At 41.6% G+C, this 16,032-nt stretch overlaps 2 protein-coding genes across 5 annotated transcripts in view; both read left to right on the top strand.

Annotated features, from left to right (window-relative positions):
• dclk1a (doublecortin-like kinase 1a) overlaps nucleotides 1-11,922 on the top strand; it is a 51,997-nt gene extending 40,075 nt beyond the window's left edge. For 3 of the 4 annotated variants that reach the window (XM_086176774.1, XM_086176776.1, XM_086176775.1), the window contains 11 exons: nucleotides 2,609-2,690; nucleotides 3,603-3,772; nucleotides 4,418-4,537; nucleotides 6,740-6,886; nucleotides 7,548-7,681; nucleotides 7,767-7,844; nucleotides 7,925-8,021; nucleotides 8,121-8,201; nucleotides 8,314-8,427; nucleotides 8,632-8,705; nucleotides 10,152-11,922. In XM_086176774.1, the coding sequence (XP_086032900.1) occupies nucleotides 2,609-2,690; nucleotides 3,603-3,772; nucleotides 4,418-4,537; nucleotides 6,740-6,886; nucleotides 7,548-7,681; nucleotides 7,767-7,844; nucleotides 7,925-8,021; nucleotides 8,121-8,201; nucleotides 8,314-8,427; nucleotides 8,632-8,705; nucleotides 10,152-10,209 (1,155 nt within the window). In that variant the 3' untranslated portion in view covers nucleotides 10,210-11,922. The remainder of the gene's footprint in view (nucleotides 1-2,608; nucleotides 2,691-3,602; nucleotides 3,773-4,417; nucleotides 4,538-6,739; nucleotides 6,887-7,547; nucleotides 7,682-7,766; nucleotides 7,845-7,924; nucleotides 8,022-8,120; nucleotides 8,202-8,313; nucleotides 8,428-8,631; nucleotides 8,706-10,151) is intronic. The other variant, XM_086176777.1, reaches the window with a different exon arrangement.
• Nucleotides 11,923-13,645: 1,723 nt separating this feature from the next.
• rfxap (regulatory factor X-associated protein) lies at nucleotides 13,646-15,813 on the top strand. The gene is made up of 3 exons (XM_086176858.1): nucleotides 13,646-14,345; nucleotides 14,442-14,552; nucleotides 15,395-15,813. Exons 1-3 carry the CDS (start codon nucleotides 13,914-13,916, stop codon nucleotides 15,497-15,499), a joined length of 648 nt encoding a protein of 215 aa, XP_086032984.1. The 5' UTR covers nucleotides 13,646-13,913; the 3' UTR covers nucleotides 15,500-15,813.
• The last annotated feature ends 219 nt before the right edge of the window (nucleotides 15,814-16,032 follow it).

Genomic DNA, 16,032 nt, shown 5'->3' with positions numbered 1-16,032 from the left:
CAAAGCAGGACAAAACAAAACAAAAAAAAACAAAAAAAAAAAAAGCATGTTACATAAACCCGATTCCTGAGTCACTCACATCTAAATGCGCCCAGGTAGCATCCAGGTTGCAGCGGAAACAAGAAAAAATAGCCAACAGCTGCAGGGCCCGGGATGTGGGGCATCTCAGGCCTGGAAGAAAATTTTCAGATATGAGTCTTTATGATCTCTCCCTCTCTCTCACTCAGCCATGTCAGTGCTCTCTCTCCAGGGAATGTCACGGTCGGACTGAACATCACTGAAATTAGGTTCATGTCCGGTCAAGTCATAAGTAAAATGAAAACACTCTCTCATGTGCACGAAAACCCGTGTAAGTGAGACAAGCAGCAGGTTCAGCAGGATTATTTGCACAAAAAAAAAAAAAAAACACAGATTGCCAAATCAAAAAAAAAATTATAGAAATGTGACATGAGACCGATCAAACTTGGCGGCACAAGCGCTGTTTATTATTGCCAAATAACACATGCACATTAAGTAAGTTATGTAAGAGACAGACTATCATCAGTACTCAACTCGCATCAGACATCGCAGTCTGGACGTGTTTCCGTTTGGGCTTGATCTACCCTGAGGTTCAGCCCTGGCCGACGGCACGTGTGGCCACGTGACACAAAGTGCACGACGGGATGATAATACCTATTGATATATTTGATTTATATTGAAATTATAAATAGAGGTGCAATTCGGACATGCGCTCAGAATATATCTTAAATTAGCCTTATAGTTTGCAACATTCCTTCATTATCTATGCCGCTTATCCTGCAATGAGGGTGGGGAAGATGCTGGAGATGCCTTTCCCAGCGGTGGGGCGAGAGGCCGGGGTTCATCCCGGACCGGTCGCCTTGTCCATCGCAGGGACACGTGCAGAGACACGCAACCATTCACCCTCTCATTCGCACATCTGGGCAATTGAGGGTGTCCAGTGAACCTCTTTGGACTGCGGGAGGAAACCCACAAACCCAGCGGAAGCTCATGCAAACACGGGGAAAACATGCAAACACCACACATAAAAAAAGGGCCCTTGTTGGAACCAAAGCGAGGAGCTTCTTGCCAACCACTGCGTCGCCGTGCCGCTGCAAATGCCAACATATTGAATGCTTTACAAGTCTGCAAATCTCTACTTCTGCGGTTTTGGCTCCCGGCTGGGCTTTTGCATTTCAAAAAGTAAACTTCTTCTCAGTTAAACATTCCTGCAAATCTTTTTGCGAAATCAAAAGCGAAACCTCTTTAATTTGATATATCTCAAGATATTTTATTTACCCTAACTTTTACCATACATCATCATGGCCACTGTTATTGCCGAGTATCTGCACAACCTCTTTTTTCACGGTGTTGGTCAACAAGCACGCTGCTGCTTTCTATTCAACAGTTTCGGCCTGAGTGATTATGAAAAGGGCTCATGAATCATAAAGATAAAGCGGGAACAAAAAACAAGCAAAAAAATAAAAAGTCCCCTCCTCCATGACTGGTGGGGTATTTTGTCTCTGCTGCGCCTCTGTGGCATTTTTCAGTGCTGAAACTCCCCCAACACCCCCCCACCCCCCACCCCATCCCCGTGTGACCTGAGAATTGAATAAAAAGGATTCTTATCTTACAAATGAAGACACATGGCAGAGGCCCGCCAACACAAAGGAGGCACGCTTCCAAAAACGCAGCTGAAGCACTCCAGAGCCGGCCGATCGTTTCCGAGGAGAACAGAGAGAGGGGGAGCCGGAGTGAAGGAAAAGGAGGATACGGACAGGAAGAGATGCTCATTTACAGTCCAGACTAGATCCTCTCTCCCCCATTCCGCTTCCATAACAACCAGATAGATGATCCTGAAGGGATCATCACTTCTTTCTAAAGGTGACATTTTATTTGTAAATAGATTGTCACGGTAAATGGTGGCACAGCGGCGAGCGCTCCCGCCTCGCAGCCAGTAGGTCCCCTGGTTCACGTGGAGTCTCCTTGTCCGGTTCTCTGCGTGAGTTTCCTCCGGGTTCTCCGCTTGCCTCCCACAGTCCAAAACACCCTAAATTGCCCAGACATGGGAATGAGAGAGTGAACTGCTACATGTCTCAATATGAAGTGTGAATAAGACAGTGAATTGTTGTACATCTACATGACCCTGACCCCAAGTGCAGAATAAGCAGTATAGAATGAATGAATGAATGAATGAATGAATGAATGAATGAATGGGGCACACTACAAAATGCCAAAAAACAAATGATCTAAGATTATATAAGGATAACTTTCCTCTTGCAAACCACATATCGCTACAGTGGTAACAACTTGTACTTTTATGTTCATTTGATTTCAAGTGAAGAATTTGCAAGCAAGTATGTGGTGCCGTATTGCTAAAAAATGATGCAAATATCTGTACGTATGAATTTAAAAACTTTTTTTATTCAGCCAACGGTCTTACATAAAGCTGTTATCGACTCAAAGTCAGATGCAGGGATGTTTGGGGAATGAGATGGAGCGGTCCAACGTGTCCTCCTTTCTATTTTCGGACACGTATGTGTTCAGCTGTTTGCGGCCCAGGGGATTCATGGCCGCCCTGCCCTCTGTCCACGCCCTTGTCTCTCCGCAGGCGTCGCAGGGCTCTACTACCTCTCTGTCTTCCACTAAAGTCTCCAGCTCAGTGGAAGACGGCGAAGGACCCGTTACCGAAGGTGAGGAATTTCAGATCCGTATCGCAAGAGTGTCTCGTGTCTTGAATATTCTCAAGTCGCACTCTGTATGTCACATTTCTCCCGTTTCACGCCTGAGATTTCACTCTTTTCCACCTCATTTCGCCCCTTCCACACTCAGCAGAGAATATTTCATTTCCAGGATGATAAGTTCATATTTAATACATTTCCGGGACATTTAAACCCTGACAAGTCTAGAGAGGAGCATTGATTAGAAAAAAGTTGAAAGGGTAAACAACTAGTTTGTAAGAATATACTAAAATGAAGAATTGGAAATGATGACTATGTATACTCATATATTTAGGTGAATGTGTAGTACAACACACACACGCACACACACCTGCACACCCGCACACACACGTATCTACGTATGAGGTAATCTGCCCGACTGAGCATTTATTTGCAATGCAATATACTTTTCAGATAAAAACTAGCCTCATTTGGACGCAACAACTAAAACAGTTGTTAATTCTTATTGAATTGAGTAAGTGGAGTGATATCTCACTTTTTCAATTAGATTTGTATTTACCTGGGGATCCATTTGGAATTAATTCATTTAACAGATGATTAACTAGATATATTATCGTCTTGATTTAACAATAGTGCCGTACTACAGATTGCCTCTCGGAAGACACCTTACTTTTTACGAGCGTGGTTCTGTATTTATTCATATCCATTGTGAACGGTTTTTCATTACATGTTTCCCTGTGCCGAAATATAGGTTATCTTTTCCCGCAGTCATTGGGTCAATGTTTTTTGAGTTTCTTCTTGTTCTTCTGGCGTCATTCATTTTGAGTGATTTATGAATTCCACCGTCTGTCTGTTGAAACAGCCATTAAAATGCATGAAAATACAGCAATAAAGAAATTAACAGATTGCATTTCCTTCCTGTAGCAGAGGTCGTGGACGAGGTCCCGGCCGTGCCCTCCTACATATCGGACCGCTACAAGGTCGGGCGTACGCTGGGCGACGGGAACTTTGCAGTGGTGCGAGAGTGTGTGGAGCACTCCACGGGTCGAGAGTACGCCCTGAAGATCATCAATAAGGGCAAATGCAGAGGCAAGGTAAAGAAAATACATCACGGGAGTATTGCCCGATGCGGTTGTACAAAAGGACGTGATCTCACAATATAAAGTGGCTCCGAAATTCTTAAAACAAAAATATGGACGTCGGAGAAAACAACTGCGAGGCGTTATCGGTAATATATACATTTATGCCCGTTTGAGGGTTTTATAACCGTAGCTATAACACACAATCCCAAAGACGCAGGTGGTCCTACTTGCCAGCGGTACTTTACAAAGTATCGCATACCGACAACTTAGTAATACTGATACCAGCTTATATGAATCATCGACTCGTTTACTCTTAATTTTGGTTTCTCTGTGCACGAGAGGATTATCTTTACGCATTAAAATCACATAGAATACTCCATTTCATCTAATTGTAGATAAGTGATATAACATCAAGAGCTCACGTACACACACACACCAGGCTTCCGTCCAACACACACACACGCATCTCATTTGTACCCGTTTACAAGCAAACATTTGGAGTTGTTCAGCATGCACGCTGTCTATTATGGATTAAAGCTATTGATACAATATAAAATCCTCCCAGTTACAGTTTTAGAACGACGTGTCTTTTAATCCCTCCCTAATTCCTTTATTAGCGAGGCTTCAACAGGCCGTATAATTCGCTTCTTATTGCAGGAGCACATGATCCAGAACGAGGTGGCCATCCTCCGCAGAGTCAAGCATCCCAATATCGTCCTGCTGATAGAGGAGGTGGACACCTACAACGAACTCTATCTGGTCATGGAGCTGGTCAAGGTGTGTGGGCATGTTTGTATTCTAAAATTGGGCCTTTTTTTTTATGTTTACACGCCACAGCTCTTGTTTTGAGATGGGCCTTCTCATAGCTCAAACAATGGATACAAGACATCCTCTAATTACCTCTAATTTTTGGAAATATCTCCGAGTCAATGACAAAGATGGAGAAAGAGCATCGACGCGCGACCGCTGAAGGAAAATGATGAATTCAAAGCAGTCGCACGCATTGAGAGAACGGGTCCCGTGGCCCGGGGCGCTCGCGTGTTCACATTCTTCACTGTGGCTCGGTCTCCGAGTCAAGAAATGTTTTTGCATAATTCAGGAGCCGGCAATGTGATCCATCTGTTCGCGGCGGGCGTAGAGTACTACAGAGTGAAGATGAGAAGCAATCTGTGGGAGCAACGTACTTGTGAGCCGGTCCAAAGTAGGAGGATCGAGAGGAGGATGTAGATAAATGAGGTGGAGGGAGTCATTGTGAGAATGACAGGGAGGCAGGGAGACAGATGGATGCACTGGAAGGCCAGGAAATACAGAGAGACGCCACTCAGCATAGCAACGAGTGTCCATATTGTTCGGTGCCCTTTTACTAACCAGACGAAATATTTCTAACAATGGTGTGCATCCGATTTTTCGCCGGCATTTTTCTGGGGGAATGTGGAGAAACTCCTAGAACCAAAATTTTGAAGAAAAAAAACAAAAAACGGCCGTTATAGATCTTCAAGCGTACCCGTTAGCGTTGACATTTGCAACCATAATAGTTGTGTTTCCACGCCGCCACGGTGAACTTTGTCTATCAAGACCAGACACTCAGATATCCTGCAGCCTGCAGGCAATTTGGAAACTTTTAAAAGCACCAGAGTGAAAACAAATTCTTACCTTTTGTCACAGGACCAGTGTGAACAGGAGAGATACTTTTGGTCTTTATGGTGAAATCAATATTAGATTATTTTCTTTTTCACAAGCCAGTTGTCTCACTGAATACAAGGGACTACATTTAAGAGTTTCTATTGGTTTTGTATTAGGGTTTTTTTTCACAAAGGCTGGGATTTCTTTTGTCTTCACTAGGAAAGTCCCTCGAGACTGACTTGTGAGTCTTCTTAAACCCCTCTGCCAAACGCATATTGGACTTCATCTGAAGTTAAAAACACAAAAATGAAGGTCTCTCCCGTTATAATGTCCTGAAGAAATCCTTTAATCACAATGAGAATCCCCCAAGGACTCCTGAATATGAAACTTTAAATGGAAACCGTACTATTTGTTTTTATCTGTCAGGGCACGAATTGTTGGAAGCGGAAACAGGAGTCATATTTTCTAAAAAAAGAAAAAATATATATTAACTCGTAGAATTATCCATTGATTACTTACCTTAAAGATTCTTAGTGCCGATCATGATGTAGTTGAAACTGGCATCAGGGATTACTGCATCTTACAGTTCACTGGCTTGTGTTGATTCACAATTATCTGATGTTATGAACTCCTATTCGTGTATATGCGCGTATTTAAAGATAAGATAAGATAAGATAAGATAAGATAAGATAAGATAAGATAAGATAAGATAAGATAAGATACAATACGATAAGATAAGATGCTGTTGCTGTTGCTGTTGCTCTTGCTGTTAAGATAGGATAAGATAAGATAAGTTAAGATAAGATAAGATAAGATAAGATAAGATACGATAAGATAAGATAAGATAAGATAAGATAAGATAAGATAAGATATTGTAGAAATGAAAGCAATGGCAATGAGGATAGAAGTAGAGCTAGTATGTATATGTATGCACACAGCACAAGGCATACATACATAAATATATATATATGTCTTTGTTTCAAAACTCATTTTCTTGTGTCTAGACGGAAACGTGCATGTGTTCATGACTGAGACGTGGAGTCTGACAGTTCCACCGTTTGAATAACCGTCACCACACACGTCGAAGGCTGACAGTTGATCTGAGCTGAGTTTGTGCGGCGACAGCGGGCCTTATCTTAAAGCTCTGTTCTGCTTAGTCCACTCAGGGAGAGATGAAGAGAGTGGAAAACTCAGAGCAGCTTTCTGAAATAGATGAAAGGGCCTAAAAGAAAAGGAATAAAATGGTGAAAGGAAGCATTTTGTAACGGGAGAAGTACTCGGAAAACTCGCCGGCGGATCCGTTGCTGTTAGAGAATAGCTCATCATTCCTAAGTCACAATCACGTTTGATCGGCAGGGAGGCGATCTGTTCGACGCCATCACCTCCGCCAACAGATACACCGAGAGAGACGCCAGCGGGATGCTTTACAATCTGGCCAACGCCATTAAATACCTCCACAGCCTCAACATCGTCCACAGAGACATCAAGCCAGAGAACCTGCTGGTGAGTTCACGATGAAAAAAAAAAAATGCTCACGTAACCTCTCCTCTCCTTTCCCTCCCTCCTTTCTGAATGAACAGGGAAGTGATATCACTCCTCACTCTCAGAGCGAGATGACTCATCATCGCTGCCCTCACACCTCCCGTTTTCTACTTCTTCAGTCTCACTCGGTCGCGCCTTTTCTCCCTCCTCCCCCTCCTTCCTTCTGTCGACCTTCCCGGTGTTATCCGATCCTATTCCTTCCCCTTTTACCGACCCTGACTTGTGCTGGGTTATGTGATCCAAAAAAGACAACAATCGAAAACTGTACTCAAGTAATTGCGAGATTCTGACAATTATATATAATTTCTTAAAAAGTTTTGACGCATTTATGTTGGGATGCGATTGACCCAACAGCACTTTTCTTCACAGAAATCGTGGCCCTGGTTATCTCTGAACCAGACTTTTTGTCATCGACTGTATCCGAGGAACCTATTTTCTCTTTAAATTAAACGGTCCGTAACAGTAACGCAGAGCGCAGATCATTTGATCAAGGGGGACCACTTAATTTGAGTCAACTCATTTGTGGGGAAAGCAAGACTTTATGAATAAAAGGTGAAACTTCCTGGATCCGCACCCCCCTTTTTTGGGATTCATCTTCAGTCCGGGCTTTCGTTGTGCGCAGGTTTACGAGCACGCGGACGGCAGCAAAAGCCTAAAACTGGGAGACTTCGGTTTGGCAACCGTTGTAGACGGACCTCTCTACACCGTCTGTGGAACCCCGACATATGTAGCACCAGAAATCATCGCAGAAACAGGGTATGTCGCGTTTTCAGGTAAACAAAGACTATTTACTCAAAATGTAGCCCCTAGCATCATTCAATATGTCTTTGTCCGCACGCAGGTACGGACTGAAGGTGGACATCTGGGCGGCTGGAGTTATCACCTACATTCTCCTGTGTGGTTTTCCACCTTTCCGAGGGTGAGTGGATACGGTTGCTTTTAGAACCGACACGCAGAGAAGGCGTCGCGTCACGTCGCTCACGGCAACATGCTTTGCAGGAGCAGCGATGATCAGGAGGTGCTTTTTGACCAGATCCTAATGGGACAGCTAGAATTCCCTCTCCCATACTGGGACAACGTGTCAGACACTGCCAAGGTAAAGAGCCGGACTCTGTGGGAGTCCACATTGACGAAACGTTTACTTATTTTTAACCTCCTGCGATGAAAATTCAACGATAATCGCTTTGCGTTACAGGAACTGATCCGATCTATGCTGGAGGTGGAAGTGGATCAGAGATATACTTCCCTCCAGGTGCTCGAGCATCCATGGGTCACTGTAAGTTCAGTCATAATGGACCCTTTTGCATCTTTCCAGGTTGGGATTTTTTTTCCACTTTTTTTCTCTCTCTCTCTCTCTCTGTCTCTCCTTCTTTTCCTGTTCAATCCAGGATGAGGGTCTCTGTGAAAATGATCATCAGTTGTCAGTAGCAGGGAAAATAAAGAAGCACTTCAACACTAATCCCAAGGTCAATGACACCACCGCGGGAGTGTCGGTCATTTCTGTAAGTCGCAGCCGCTTGAAAGTCCAGCACCCATGAAATCATCTCATTTCCCGAAAACGGTTGATTCATCTAAAGTTGTAGTTAATTTTTTTTTTTTTTTTTTACGCCTAGACACGATGCCGTGCGTCGAGAAGTGTTTTAACAAGAACTGTGCTCAATGAAGTGGTGCTTAGATTGATTGTGCTGGTTTCTCTTTGTGCTCAGTTGGATGACAGCTTTTCTATGCAGAGATCTGGGTCGTTGGATTTCTACCAGCACCCGGCCATGTACTGGATAAGGTACGGCAGGTTTCCATAGAGACACCAGTAGTTGGAAAGTTCACAAACCAGCGAAAAATCAAAACATACAATAATAGTGTCTCGGAAATGGATGTGCCCCCCTTCCTCCTCCCATGCGTCCCCCCCCGCTGTCTGCCTGCTGCATCGACGGCTTCATGTTGTTCCTGCACTTTGGTCTTCGTCGCTGGCTTTATTTGATTTATTTTCCTTTTTTCATCCCGCGGCCTAATGCCTGATTTATTTCAGTATCCGTATTGTTTCCATGTGTCTAGCAACTCGTCCTTTATGTCGTATTGCTGGTTATCAGTATCTCTTGGATTGCAGAGCGTGTGAATAAAAATGTGCAAGATAGCCTCGCGAATCATCCTGTCAGTGATCCTGAGTGTGTATTCACAGTTTAATTAACAGGCTATTTATTTGTTCATTTTGCGTAACGCTTTTGCTCGCACCGTGTCTTTGTCATCATCTGTCCTACCAAAGAAATAATCCTCTGCTTCTTGCAAAGATTATTTTTCTCCTGATGTGATGCTCCTCAACCTGGATGCTTGCAAAATGTCCAGAGCTTGCTCGTTTCCTTTGTCCTTCATGGCTTACAAATATGAAATGTGATCCATGTATGGATGATCGAGATGCCAATTCTGGATTCGCTGGTTGATGTCATACTCAAAGACATTGATAGTAAAAGTTATTATATAATAATAATAATAATTGGTATTATTATTATTATTATTATTATTATATAACTTTTACTATCAATGTATTTGAGTATGACAATAATAATAATAATAATAATAATGATTAGTATTATTATCATTATTATTATTATTTATTTGTTTATCTTATTTTTTATAAATGTATTCACTTTGTATTTTGACTGATTGCCACATTTTAATAGGGATTTGGTCTCAATCTCTAGCTTAGAGTTTCAAACACCAAGATGTAAATAATTGACGGGGAAAAGCAGGGTATGTTTTTTAGACATGGTCACTCCCGGTTGAAAAAAAGGATCTAAGAGACTTTGGACAAAGAAAAAATACATCTAATTTAAAAACATATAAATTGCAAAAAAATAAACAGAAATTTAAATTCTGTAAACGCGTGTATATGTGCTGTAAGTTCAATGTTATCTATTGGCAAACACAAAACAAAAAGCCTGTCCATCCATAATTGTAGTTCTCAAAAGCCATGGAAGATCCCATAAAGAACATTAAATTGAAACAGTTATCATAGAAACAATCAAAATACTTTCACACATATAATGTATTGTCCCTGAAATCTTCCTTAATTGGGTATTGGGTATATGAAAATGATTTTAAAAATAACCTTCTCTATTGCTATCAAATAAATATAAATCAGTCATCTCTTGACACAAGAGTGGGGCGACTGCTGTGCAGCTGGTCGTCAGCGTCGTGGATCCTGACGCTGTCCTGTTCCCTCCTTCCGCAGGCCACCTCTCTTGATCAGGAGGGGAAGATTCTCAGACGAGGACGCTACACGGATGTGATGCCGCTGCCTTTGCGGACGACACCGATGCTGACAACAGAAACATTAACGACAGAAAAACTCCGGGCCGAGCCTCCCAGCTGCCTCCCCGGCCCGCCCACGGTCCCACACTCTCTGACCCCTGACACTTGCTTTGACCTTTCCCCGACCCCCGGCGTCCCATCTGACTCTGAGGATATCTCCATCAGCTCCGCTAGTACCGTCTGCTCCCCTAGCTCACCCTTCTGAGGAGGAGGCGGAGGGAGAATCCTCACCAAGCTCCTCTGTACATATGGAGGAGGAGGACGAGAAGATGACAGTTCCCCAACACCATCTCATCCGGGGTCTACAGGTGAAAACTTTCTTGGAAAAAAAATAAATCAGTGAGAGTTTCTGGCTCTCCTGAATCCATCTTCCCAACATCCGAAGAGAGATCAATGAAAGGGCGGATGGAGGATGATGACATTCACAGACGGTGACTTCAGAGGGAACAGGAAGAGGGAAGGAGGACTGAGGTGCCGACTTTTCTTTATTTTCAACATTCTGTCATCTGAGCACATGTTGCAGAGCTCAAGGAGCAAGAAGGGACGGCAGTGATGGTTCACCCTTAGCGATGATCGGGGCTCAGCATGGAAACTTCCTCGTGATGGAACTGCTCATCTAGGCAATATGGGAAAAATGGACCAATGTTCATGTTTTATTGAACTTTATTGAATAATTTTATTTTATTTTATTTCATTTTTAGATATATGTATGTATTTCCCTTTTTCATGAGGGGTACACTTTTGTCGACCTGTGCTTAGAAAATAATGAAGATGATGGAAAAGTATATACAGTAGATTGTAGTTTGAAATAAGGCGACAGTAGACATGATGAACTGGTTTTGTGGTCAATATAAATATAGGGCGTTGAGAGCTACAGAAGGAACCGATACAGCGACACAGAAGGAATTTTGTTTTTTTTTATTTTATTTATTTATTTTTTACAAAATATGTTAAAAAAATAGTGCTCATTGAGAAAAAAAAACACAGAAAGATTTACAAAGAAAGCACTTGTGCTATGATTCTGTGCTCCAGCCAGTATTGGTGTTGCCTTCCTGTAATGTTGGATTGCAGTTTTACAGTTTACATTTCACACGGACTGCTATTCTATCGACTACGGTGTATTTGATCGGCGGATTTTACTTCATTCATGATATATAACAATCTCGATGCGTGAAATCCTGCAGCATTCAGATGCTTGTGTAGCAAACTTGACATTTTAAGCATTTGTTGAGGCAAACATTTCACTTCACTCTGCATTGAACCTGAAGGAGACGACAAGTTTGGGAGAACGTTGCCTATTTGCCGCGGTCCTTATTGTAAGATGGGATGAGAACTGTCGCCAGACTCTGTTACGCTATTACTTTAGTCAGAGGAGGGCGTCTACCTTCTTATTTTACTCATGGGCTTGTGGCAATTGAGTTCATTTTCCTCAAACTTGTGCATCCTGTTCAAATTTTGTGATGCTCATAAACGCATATATAGCCTCCCCTGCCCCACACAGTTAATCCATATTTCATCCTCATTCTGTGGCAGTTAAAAGGTATAATTGTTGCAGTCCAGGTATACTAGCTGTATGCGTATGGTGACATGACTAAAATGTATAAAGGGCTGCCTATATGTGCACAGAAAACTGCAATCTGTGTTCAGTCAAACGTGTCCAATAGAAACAAAATAAAGGCTTTTGAAGAACCAGCAGCACTTCTGAGAGGCTGTACTTTTGGAGGAGAACTCATTTCATCTCTGACCCAAGTCTATCTAAAACCTCATTCATAGCTTCACTGATTCAGATGAAAGCATGACAGACATACAGTAGCCTATTATTGAAAAAAAAAACAACAAAAAAAAACAAAAGCTGTTTGGTGATGAATATCGTTTATATGTTACGTGAATAACATATTTTATTTATTCCGTTAGTTCATGATACAGTATATTTATTTACAAGTGGTAAGTCTTTGAGAATTAAAAAAAAAAAATCAGAGGAGATCATCAAGTGGAAAATGAGCCTGAAATGAAGTGAACTGGCAGAGTGGAATTAGATAACCCTGTACCAACAAAGAGAGAAAGAGACTAGCAGCTTTGCCTCCTTCTAGAACCTGGGAAGATGACACATTCTTTGCAAAAACACACTTGCAAGACATTCAAATGATTGAAAGAGGGTTTGGACAGATGATCTCCCTGCAGTTGTCACACTTGTCTGTAAGTTTTCTGTATTTAGCATATTCTTGTCATCAAGCAAATACAACAAATGTGCCGATACATTGACCTGAACAATATGAATTTGCCGCGATGTAGAGAAAATCAACCCTGCACGGCACGTCGGCACATGTGATTTACCAAAGTGCTCTCACAGCTGCACTACAGTGTTACAATCTGTTGCAATACCAATATCTGTACCTCTGTTCAACAATGGTCTATCAATAATTACAGTAATAATTAAACAGTTTCAAAGGCAAGTGAGCAGTGTGGTTTCTATCCTGTGTTTGTTTTCCTATTAAGCACAGCACTGCTTTCAGACTTTGGATTTGTTGTAATTTATTTATTGATTTTCTTAAATATATTCATATATGAAACTATATGAAATTCCTGTAGAATTCATCTAATCTTCATCGCAAGTGAGCAAACGTCTGATAGCTACAGTATCTCCATGTTACAGGTTTGCAAATACCTGTAATGGGTGTCAGTGCATCTAGTTTTGATAAATGTAAATCCAGTATCTTTGTAAAAACAAGCCCAAAAGTTCATGCAGTCAGTACTTCTTAAGAACATGTTGCTTTGAAAAAATAAATTAGTCTCAGCACATGTTGACAGCTAAAAAAGATTGATATTTTATCATAAAATATATTATCAGCTGGATATTGCTTTATTATTTGCATTAACCAAAATATTTAGGTCTTATTATTTTGTTGAATGGAACCTGTGAATGGATATTGTGACTGTTTTTTTTTTAATTTGCATTAACAAATACATGTTATATTATTTGTTATTGGGAGCTATTGTCTGGTGGCTGGACTAAAGATGCATTTGATGTTATGAATCCCATATTAGCCACTGGATCTCAAAATGTTTTTTTTTTTTTTAAAAAAACTTGATTTTAATTTAAATGATAAAAGAAAATATGCATTAGTATATGCAGAAAAAAAAATGTACGCACTACACAACAGTGGATATCCTGCTGCACGCTGGCCTTGTGTGTTTTATATTCATAATTATGCATGAGTAATTTATTCTTAAATGAATACACAAACACGATATGGAAAAATAAAAAAAATGAAAAATGAGAGAAAATAACAATAACGGATATTAAATTAGATGAATGTGGAAAAGGTTGCAGGCATAATTATTGTTATTTATTATCATTTTCCAGTAGAGGTCGCTGTAATTCACGTCGCTAATGCTGAGGCGCAAAGAAGAAAATCCTGATCCAAAATACGAGGAGGACATCGGGCTGCACGTATGACGGGAACCCGCTAGAAACACATGGCACCTTACTATCAAATCATGTTTTATTTATGACAAATTACCATCACCGAGGAGGTTAAGCCGCTACTATTCAAAGACAGCTCGGCGGAGAAATGCTAGCGTATATTGGTATTAGCAAGCCTATGTTGTGTGGGAAGTAGTTAGCTAACGCTAGCCGCTAGCGGCTAGCAACTGGATCAAATGGTCTTTTAGCAAAACAATCATGAGCGACGATGACATTTCAGCCCCGGCGAGCAAAGACAAAGACTCCACTCTCCTGCTCACCAAGGACGGACAGAGGTACTATGTGAGTAAGGGCGGGGTGGTCGACAGCCGCAACGTAATAACGTTAACGCCGCACGAAGCGGACATCAGCGTCTCCTACGACATGGACGATCCGGATGAGGAGAGCGACGTGCTGGACACTTCGGACCCGCGGGACAGCGCCGCCAGCCCGGAGGAACTCAACGACGAGGAGGTGTCGGAGGGCGACAACGCCCCCAAACAGTGCATCTACGAGGGCTGCACCGAGACCACGACGCAGGTGGCCAAGCAGAGGAAGCCATGGATGTGCAAGAAGCACCGCAACAAGATGTACAAAGACAAGTACAAGAAGAAGAAGAGTGACCAGGCCATGTCCAGCGGGAAGCTCGATGTAAGAACCCCCTCCCACAGGGGAACCGGAGAACCGGTGGGTTTTCCACCCTCTGTTCCATAATCGTGCATATTTAAAATGTTTGTTAACTTGCAGGAGAACTCCGAGGAAAGACCCGTGTCTGTCAACAAACAGCGCCTGGGGGCCATGGGGGACCGTCCGGCAAGACCCTCCCTCATCGAGCAGGTCCTCAACCAGAAGCGACTGGTGAGTCAGTGCCTTGGGAATGGAAATACTAATAATAATGAAATTATTAATATATTTTATTTTCCAAATAGTTGTATGCATAAATACTGGTTTCTAGTATCATTTATGATTTTGATAATATGATGATGAAGAATATGCTGTGATCTGCTTGGTATTATTTTTTAAAGATTTTTAACCTCATTTTATTTCACCTTAAATTTGTTACAATGCAGATATATCATATCATAATAAGATGATGCTTTCCTCGTTATTTCCAGCTTCCTTTGTCAAATTGAGTTTTCACAGTCCTATCATGATTTTTTAATACATAATGTTTCAATATAAATACTGATTTTGATTATTATCTTTGAAGGAATCTACTGAAAATACATAGACATTCTTAAAAGGTTTTCAGTTAAGTAAAAAGATTAATACCGCGTGATGAGATGCATTTAAATGTGGGAGGTTTTTGAATACTAATGTTCAGCTGCACTAGCTTGCCTGAGAGCTGAATCTTTGTAAATGTGGAAAATATTCTTAAATACTTAACGTTAAGGAGACGCAGTCTTTTATTATAGTCTGTGTGCTGGACACAGAAAATCATCCATGTGCCCAAGAAGGCGTTCTGTTAAGGATAGAGAAAAAAAAGGCTGTTGATTGCGGTGTTAATGTTTTCCCATGTTTACTTACTGCCTTTTGCGGGTTTGTATTTTAATGGTGTGGTGGGAATGTCTCGCACAGGGCATTTTTTTATTTGAAAAAATCTAAATAGACTCTGAATTCACAGAACAATTTCAGACCACATTCTCTTCTTGCAACTGAACGTGTGTGTGTGTGTGTGTGTGTGTGTGTATATGTCTTAGTCGCTGCTCAGGAGCCCAGAGGTGATGAGTTTCCTGCAGCAGCAGCAGCAGCTCCTGGCCTCTCAGAGCCACAGCCTGTCGCAGCAGCAGTTCCAGGGCTGCTGACGAAACCCGTCCACTGTCTCACTAACTGCACTGAAGCAACACTGGCACCCGGACTCGGGCTTTGACTAGGCAACACTACTGGTTAATACTCGAGTCTGGCAAAACTAGATGACTGACCTAAAATCCTCTATAAATTAAGAATATGATCTTGTGATGAACACTGTAAAAGGACATTTTGACAACATCACTTTATAGCCTTTATTGTTATTTAATGTGTTTTAACATTCGTGATTACACTTGTGTTTTTCATGGTGCAAAAATATTGAAAGCATTGGACGAAGTTCAATCAATAAAGCTTCAGTTTTGTCAAACTAGTTTTGATTCAGTTTAGTTCATTTTTTTTTTTTATACAGTATTATTATCACCCGTTGGTGGTTCTTGATGTATTTCAGTCTTGTTTACTTTTGGTTGACCTTTTTTTGGCTTGAAGTAATGCTTCTGTATGCATTCTTTGGATCTTTTAGCCAAATGAGGACTTCAGGACTGAAGACACAGGGTTTTGTGTATCGCATACGAACTGATTTTAGGTCGGA

The sequence above is a fragment of the Fistularia commersonii genome, chromosome 29 (genome assembly GCF_037954325.1).
Source record: "Fistularia commersonii isolate RoL2024-O1a breed Wild chromosome 29, RoL_Fcom_v1.0, whole genome shotgun sequence".
Taxonomy (NCBI): domain Eukaryota; kingdom Metazoa; phylum Chordata; class Actinopteri; order Syngnathiformes; family Fistulariidae; genus Fistularia; species Fistularia commersonii.
The sequence above is the reverse complement of the archived record's forward strand: the minus strand, read 5'-3'. Positions and strand labels throughout refer to the sequence as shown.

Bases quoted from the DNA above. Each gene is read 5' to 3' on its own strand.
- rfxap (XM_086176858.1), top strand. From the start codon at position 13,914: ATGAGCGACGATGACATTTCAGCCCCGGCGAGCAAAGACAAAGACTCC. The intron at 14,346-14,441 runs GTAAGAACCCCC...GTTAACTTGCAG, and splicing joins TGTCCAGCGGGAAGCTCGAT to GAGAACTCCGAGGAAAGACC. The intron at 14,553-15,394 runs GTGAGTCAGTGC...TATATGTCTTAG, and splicing joins TCCTCAACCAGAAGCGACTG to TCGCTGCTCAGGAGCCCAGA.